Source organism: Panthera onca, chromosome A1, assembly GCF_046562875.1.
Source record: "Panthera onca isolate mPanOnc1 chromosome A1, mPanOnc1 haplotype 2, whole genome shotgun sequence".
Taxonomy (NCBI): Eukaryota; Metazoa; Chordata; class Mammalia; order Carnivora; family Felidae; genus Panthera; species Panthera onca.
In genome coordinates, this window is record NC_138339.1 from 152,835,097 (window position 1) to 152,843,955 (window position 8,859).

The 8,859-nt window shown below is 39.3% G+C and overlaps 1 protein-coding gene across 1 annotated transcript; it reads right to left on the reverse strand.

The window, feature by feature from the left end:
* Positions 1-7,681: 7,681 nt before the first annotated feature.
* On the reverse strand, positions 7,682-8,608 carry LOC132680486 (olfactory receptor 6F1). The gene has a single exon (XM_060634166.2). It carries the CDS (start codon positions 8,606-8,608, stop codon positions 7,682-7,684), a length of 927 nt encoding a protein of 308 aa, XP_060490149.2.
* Positions 8,609-8,859: the final 251 nt, after the last annotated feature.

The following is an 8,859-nucleotide window of genomic DNA, read 5'->3' on the forward strand; positions in this document are numbered from 1 at the left end:
TATTTAATACACAATAAAAAGACTCTTGTCAAAAAATATGCAGGCTCACTGAAGAATTCTACCAATTTTTTAAATAAGAATTAATACAGATTTCACACATTTTTTGAAGAAAATACAATTTTATTAATTATTAAGAGCACCAAAATGCAAAGGAGTCTAGAAAATAAAACTACAAAACTCCCTATGACAAATAAGTACCGTAAGTTCAAATATAATATCTTCAACAAAATATTAATAAACACATGTACATAGTAAATAAAGGAAGCCAGATCACATGTATATCATTTCATTATGGTACTTTATGTAGTAAACTTTCAATATAGATATAGTTTTTGAAAATTTATATTATGACTCTCACAATGAAATATTTCCTCCTATCCCTTTTAAATATATAGCCTTCTTGTTCTATCCTTACCCCAGCTCATTTTTGAGTGGGAATCAAAAGAGATTTCAAATAGCACAATCAGGATCTAAGAGGTAGCTCATACTCAGTCTCATAGGACTTTCTCCTTTGAGAAGCACCCCTGTTTGTACAGGTGTCAGCCAACACAGAACAGGAAATATTATACCTCCAGACTGTTTCAGCAGGTCAAGCTCCTGTTTGCTGCCTCTATCAGACAGCCATGGAAAACAGGATAAGGAAATGGAAATGAACCTTTGATGGGTAAAGTATTTTGCTCCCTAAGAGATGGGATCAGATGGAAGTCAAATACTTATCACAATTATTATTTTCTAATAGTTGTATTTCCTCTGAAGCCACTGGATATTCTAAATTTGGTGACATGCTAACAATCACAATTAGGGTTTTTCTTTTCTAGGGACAAAACATTTTGTAAGGTACTTCTATTGCTTTGTTTAAACCCTCCTGCAGTCTTGTTCATGTACTTTGTACTTTTCATTACCTGTTTATCAGATTGCTTTGTACATTATCCTTGTAAAACAAACGTGACACATGATTATAATCCTTTTTATATGTATATATTTTACTGTACTTTATACAGAAAACAGTATGTTGAAATAATTGCACACTCTGATTTCAGTTTTCTTTTTATTAATTCAAACTTTCCCTATTTCTTATACTTCATATTTCACAAATACAGTTCTCAAACTTTGTACTTATATGGTCAAAGAAATCTTTAAAAGAAACAAGAATTTATTTAGTAACACACCTTTCTCATGAGCACCTCATTTTATTAATGAAAGTCAAGGACACATCTAACTCAGTGTACTTTTTTTCTTAAAACAAACAAACAAAAAATCCAAGTGCTTAATTAAGAACTATTTTCAATCATGTATAAAAAAAGTAGACCAGGAGATTCCAGAGAGGAAGATGGCAACATAGGAGGACACTAGGCTCACCTCTTGCTGATCACTTAGATTCCATCCACATTGGCCTAAATAAACCAGAAAACCGCCAGAAGACTAGCTGAACAGACACTCCAGAGCCAAGCATAGACAAGAAGCCCACGGAAGAGGATAGGAGGGGCAGAGAGGTGGTGCGTGCTACATGGACTAGCAGGAGGGAGCTGGGGTGGTGGAGGGATAGCCCACCGGGCAAGACAGAGCCCCCCCAAGTCTGGCTTGCAAAAGCGGAGGGGCCAGACTGCATGAGTTTGGATAGCCAGTGGGACTTAACAGCTGGAATGTTAAAAGTCAACAGATCTACATTCTGAGAGCAGGGAGGGTGAGAGGACGCCTGGAGGGAAAGTTGTTGAGTCCCAGAAGAACAGAGCTTGGCTAGAGAAAAAGGCACTGGAAAGCAACATTTCCCTTTCCCACCCTCTAGCCGAAATTCCAAAGGGAACCAGTTCCCATCACCAAATTTGCTTGCACCTCACAAATACCTAATGCAGTGATTCTGTGGATCCATCCCTCCAACAGGCCTGCCTCCATCCCAGTTCTGCAGGGCCCCTCCCACAAGGGACCACCAATGGCAAAGTGAGCCAAGCCTGCCCCTCCCGCCCCTGTGCACTTTGCAGATCCACCCTGGTTAATATGTCAGATCCCACTGAAGCAGCACCACAAGCCTGGAAGTGTGCAAGCAGCCCAGACAGGGACCACACCATCCACAGTGAGTCCTGCCCATGGGAGAGGGGAAGATAAGGTACACACCATCTGACTGTGGCCACAGCGATAGGCTGGGGGCAGACATTGGATCTGACTGCAGCCCTGACTACCATTACAAGTTTCTCAGGACAGCACAGGGGAAGTGCCCTACAGTTTTGAGCTACCACAGGGACTACCCAAAATGACTAAATGGAAGAATTCTCCCCAAAAGAAACTCCAGGAAGTAGCAACAGCTAATAAATTGATCAAAACCGATTTAAGCAATATAACAGAACAAGAATTTAGAATAATAGTCATAAAAGTAATTACTGGGTTTGAAAAAAGCATAGAGGAGAGCAGAGAAACTATTGCTACAGAGGTCAAGGGACTAAGAAATACTCATGAGGAGCTAAAAATGTTATAAATGAGGTCGAAAATAAAATGGAGGTGGCCATAGCACGGATTGAAGAGGCAGAGGAGAGAATAGGTGAATTAGAAGATAAAATTATGGAAAAAGAGGAAACTGAGAAAAAGAGAGATTAAAAAAAATCCAGGAGTATGAGGGGAGAATTAGAGAACTAAATGATGCAATCAAATGGAATAGTATCCATATCATAGGAATTCCAGAAGAAGAAGAGAAAGAGAGAGGGGCTGAAGGTGTACTTGAATAATTCATAGCTGAGAACTTCCCTGATCTGGGAAAGAAACAGGCATTGAAATCCAAGAGACACAGAGAACTTCCTTCAGATGTAACTTGAATCGATCTTCTGCATGACATATCATAATGAAACTGTCAAAATACAAGGATACAGAGAAAATTCTGAAAGCAGCTAGGGATAAACAGGCCCTAACTTACAACGGTAGACACCTATGTGTTGTAGCAGACTTATCTACTGAAACATGGCAGGCCAGAAAGGAAAGTCAGAAAGACTTCAATGTAATGAACAGAAAAAAAAAATGCAGACAAGAATCCTTTATCCAGCAAATCTGTCATTCAGAATAGAAGGAAAGATAAAGGTCTTCCCAAACAAAAACTGAAGGAATTCATCACCACTAAACCAGCCCTACAATTTTTCTAAGGGGGATTCTGTGAGTGAAATTTTGCAAGGACCACAAAATACCAGAGACATCACTAAAAGCATGAATACTACAGGCTCTAAAACCAATGACTCTAAACCCATATCTTTCAATAATAACACTGAATGTAAATGGACTAAATGCTCCAACCAAAAGACATAGGGTTTCCAGAATGGATAAAAAAACAAGACCCATGTATTTTCTGCCTACAAGAGACTCATTTTAGAACTGAAGACACCTTCAGACTGAAATATAGGGGATGGAGAACTATCCATCATGCTACTGGAAGTCAAAAGAAAGCTGGAGTAGCCATACTTACATCAGACAAACTAGACTTTAAATGAAAGGCTGTAACAAAAGATGAAGAAGGGCATTATGTAATAATTACAGGGTCTATCCATCAGGAAGAGCTAACATTTTAAACGTCTATGTGCTGAATACAGGAGCCTCCAAATATATAAAACAATTAATCACAAACATAAGCAACCTTATTGATTAGAATGTGGTAACGGCAGGGGACTTTAATACCCCACTTACAACAATGGATAGATCATCTAGACACAGGATTAATAAAGGAACAGGGCCCTGAAAGATACATTGGATCATATGGACTTGACAAATATATTTAGAACTCTGCATCCCAAAGAAACAGAATATACTTTTTTCTCGAGTGCACATGGAATATTCTCCAAGATACATCACATACTGGGCCACAAAACAGCCCTTCATAAGTATACAAGAATTGAGTTCATACCATGCACACTTTCAGACCACAATGCTATGAAGCTTGAAATCAACCACAGGAAAAAGCCTGAAAAACCTCCAAAAGCATGGAGATTAAAGAATACCCTACTAAAGAATGAATGGGTCAACCAGGCCATTAGAGAAGAAGCTAAAAAATATATGGAAACAAATGAAAATGAAAACACAACAATCCCAATGCTTTGGGATGCAGTGAAGGCAGTCCTGAGAGGAAAATACATTGTAATCCAGGCCTATCTCAAGAAACAAGAAAAATCCCAACAACATCTAACAGTACATCTAAAGGAAATAGAAGCAGAACATCAAAGACACCCCAAACCCAGCAGAAGAGAAATAATAAATATCACAGCAGAAATAAACAACATAGAATCTAAAAAAAAACAAAAACAAAAACAAAAACAGTAGAGGAGTTCAATGTAACCAAAAGTTGGTTTTTTTAAAAAAATAAACAAAATTCATAAACCTCTAGCTAGTCTCTCAAAAAGAAAAGGGAGATGACCCAAATAGGTAAAATCATGAATGAAAATGGAATGATTACAACCAGTCCCTCAGAAATACAAACGTTTTTTGGGGAATACAACAAAAAATCATATGCCAAGCAAACTGGACAACCTGGAAGAAATGGACAAATTCCTAAATACCCACACACTTCCAAAACTCAAACAGGAAGAAATAGAAAACTTGAACAGACCCATAACCAATGAAGAATTGGAATCAGTAATCAAAAATCTCCCAGCAAATAAGAGTCTGGGACCAGATGGCTTCGCTGAGGAATTCTACCATACTTTTAAACAGAGATAATACCTATCCTTCTCAAGCTGTTCCAAGAAATAGAAAAGGAAGGAAAACGTCCAGACTCATTCTATGAAGCCACCATTATTTTGATTCCTAAGCCAGACACAGACCCAGGAAAAAAAGAGAACTACAGCCAATATCCCTGATGAATATGGATGCGAAAATTCTCCATAAAATACTAGCAAATTGAATTCAACAGCATATAAAAAAATACTCACCATGATCAAGTAGGATTCATTACTGGGCTGCAGGGATGGTTCAACATTTGCAAATCAATCAATGTGATACACCACATTAGTAAAAGGAAAGAAAAGAACCATATGATCCTGTCAATTGATGCAGAAAAAACATTTGACAAAATTCAGCATTCTTTCTTAATAAAAACCATCAAGAAAGTCTGGATAGGAGGAACATACTTAAACATCATAAAAGCCATTTATGAAAAGCCCACAGCTAATATCATTCTCAATGGGGAAAAACTGAGGGCTTTTTCCCTGAGATCAGGAACACGACAAGGATGTCCACTCTCACCGCTGTTGTTTAACATAGTGTTGGAAGTGCTAGCATCAGCAATCAGACAGCAAAAGGAAATCAAGGCATCAAAATTGGCAAAGAATTCAAGCTTTCACTTTTTGCAAATGACATGATACTCTACATGGAAAACCCGATAGACTCCACCAGAAGTCTGCCAGAACTGGTACATTATTTAGCAAAGTCGCAGGATACAAAATCAATGTACAGAAATCAGTTGCATTCTTATATACTAATAATGAAGTAAAAGAAAGACAAATAAAGAAATTGATCCCATTCACAATTGCACCAAGAAGCATAAAATACCTAGGAATAAACCTCACCAATGATGTAAAAGATCTGTATGCTGAAAACTATAGAAAGCTTATGAAGGAAATTGAAGAAGATACAAAGAAATGGAAAAAAATCTATGCTCATGAATTGGAAGAATAAATATTGTTTAAATGTCAATACTACTCAAAGCTATCAACACATTCAATGCATTCCCAATCAAAATTGCACCAGCATTCTTCTCGAAGCTAGAACAAGCAAACCTAAAATTTGTATGGAAACACAAGAGACCCCGAATAGCCAAAATAATATTGAAGAAGAAGACCAAGCAGGAGGCATCATAATCCCAGACTTTAGCCTCTACTACCAAGCTGTAATCATCAAGACAGCATGGTATTGGCACAAAAACAGACACATAGACCAATGGAATAGAATAAAGACTCCAGAAATGGACCCACAAAAGGATGGCCAACTAATCTTTGACAAAGCAGGAAAGAATATCCAATGGAAAAAAGACAGTCTGCTTAACAAATGATTCTGGGAGAAAAGGACAGCATTATGCAGAAGAATGAAACTAGACCACTTACACCATTCACAAAAATAAACTCAAAATGGATGAAGAACCTGAACGTGAGACAGGAATCCATCAAAACCCTAGAGAAAGCAGAAAAAACCTCTCTGACCTCAGCTGCAGCAATTTCTTACTTGACACATCCCCAAAGGCAAGGGAATTAAAAGCAAAAATGAATGATTGGGACCTCACGAAGATAAAAACTTCTGCACTGCAAAGGGAACAATCAACAACGCTAAAAGGCAACCAATGTAATGGGAAAAGATATTTGCAATTGGCATATCAGACAAAGGGCTGTTATCCAAAATCTATGAAGAACTCACCAAACTCCACACCTGTAAAACAAATAATCCAGTGAAGAAATGGGCAGAAAACATGAATAGACACTTCTCTAAAGAAGACATCCAGATGGCCAACAGACACATGAAAAGATGCTCAATGTCGCTCCTCATCAGGGAAATAGAAATCAAAACCACACTCAGATATCACCTCACGCCAGTCAGAGTGGCTAAAATGAACAAATCAGGAGACTATAGATGCTGGCGAGGATGTGGAGAAACGGGAACCCTCTTACACTGTTGGTGGGAATGAAAACTGGTGCAGCCACTCTGGAAAACAGTATGGAGGTTCCTCAAAAAATTAAAAATAAATCTACCCTATGACCCAGCAATCATACTGCTAGGAATTTATCCAAAGGATACAGGAGTGCTGATGCATAGGGGCACTTGTACCCCGATGTTTATAGCAGCACTTTCAACAATAGCCAAATTCTGGAAAGAGCCTAAATGTCCATCAACTGATGAATGGATAAAGAAATTGTGGTTTATATACACAATGGAATACCTCTTGGCCTTGAGAAAGAATGAAATATGGCCATATGTAGCAATGTGGATGGAACTGTAGAGTGTTATTCTAAGTGAAATAAGCTATACAGAGAAAGACAGATACCATATGTTTTCACTTTTATGTGGATCCTGAGAAACTTAACAGAAGACCATGGGCTAGGGGAAGGGGAAAAAAGTTAGAGAGGGAAGGAGGCAAACCATAAGAGACTCTTAAAAACTGAGAAAAAACTGAGGGTTGATGGGGAGTGGGAGGAAAGGGAAAGTGGGTGATGGGCACTGAGGAGGGCACTTGTTGGGATGATCACTGGGTGTTGTATGGAAACCAGTTTGACAATGAATTTCATATTAAAAATAAATAAATAAATAAGTAAACAGGTTCTAGGGGGGGAAAAAGTAGACCCGGATACTTGGTGACTCTGTAGATTCAGCCTAGACCTGTTGATTTAGGCTGAGGTCATAATCCCACTTCATCAGTGATTAGTGAGTCTGAGCCCTGCATCTGGATCTGTAGGTTTCTGTTGCTGGTGCAGAGCCTGCTTGGAATTCTCTCCTCTCTCTCCACCCCTCACCTGTGTGCTCTCTCTCTCTCTCTCTCTCTCTCTGAAAATAAATAAATTAACTTAAAAATAAACTTACAAAAAAAGTAGAGCAAGTATATGTAGTTTATTTTATTCCTTCAGTTTCTTTTCTCTCTCTGTATCAAGGAACATTTGTATTTTCCTTCCATATTCTTACTTGGAGACAAAGGGAGATATTTACAGAGATCTGTTCTATTGGGGGCAGTTTATTTTCCCTTCCATTTCTTCAGCAGAGTTTCTCTTACTTCCTTGTTACGGAGAGTGTAGATGAAGGGGTTTAGAACTGGAGTCACTATGGTGTTCAGGACATGCACGGCTTTGGTCAGATCCAAGGCCTCTTTGATGGAGATACGGACATGAAGAAAGATCGTGGACCCGTACCAGACCAGCACCACAGTGATATGCGAAGAGCATGTGGAGAAGGCTTTACTCCTGCCGCTGGCTGAAGGGATCCTGAGAATGGTGCTGATGATATACACATAAGAGACTAGAGTGATGAGGCATGAGCTCAGGATGACCACAAAAGCAATCACAGAGGCCACGAGTTCCACTGCCTGCGTGCTGGTGCAAGCCAGGGTAATCCAGGGTGCAATGTCACAGAAGAAGTGGTTGATAGTGTGGGGACCACAGAAGGGCAGGGTGCTAATGAGGGCTGTGGGCACTGCAATGGCTAGGAAACCGCACACCCAGGATCCCAGGGCTAGCTGTGCTGAGAGCAGACTACTCATAATGGCCCCATAGTGTAGAGGATAGCAGATGGCCAAATAGCGGTCATAAGCCATGGCTGCCAGGAGAAAGTACTCTGTGCAGCCCAATGAAAAAACAAAGTACATCTGCAAAAGACATCCAGTAAATGATATGGTTTGGCTTCTCCCCAGAAGGATGGCCAGGACTTTGGGGACTGCAGCTGTGGTATACCAAATCTCCAAGAAAGAGAGGTTGCTCAGAAAGAAGTACATAGGGGTATGTAGCTGGTGGGAGGTACTCACCAACATCAAGATAGCCATGTTACCACTCACTGTGAGGATGTACATCACCAGAAAAAGCATAAAGAGAGATAGCTGAAGGCCCTGGGACCCAGGAAAGCCCAGCAAGAGGAAATCCTGGGAGTGAGTTGCATTGTCTGTGCCCATTGAGGAAGTAGTAAGAAATACCAGTAACTAGAAACCACACAGTAGAGGGTTTTTATCCAATCACACTGTCCTAGAGAAATTAAAAGAACAGAATTCATGATCGTGCTTCAATAACTGAATGCAGACTGACAGTCTAACATATGTTGAGTGCCTGTTCTGTACTTGGAGCTGTGCATGGTTAATAACAATTTAATACAATTTAATAAAAATTTAATAATATGTGCTATTATAACCAATTAGTGTTTGAAGAA

Bases quoted from the DNA above. Each gene is read 5' to 3' on its own strand.
- LOC132680486 (XM_060634166.2), bottom strand. From the start codon at position 8,608: ATGGGCACAGACAATGCAACTCACTCCCAGGATTTCCTCTTGCTGGGC.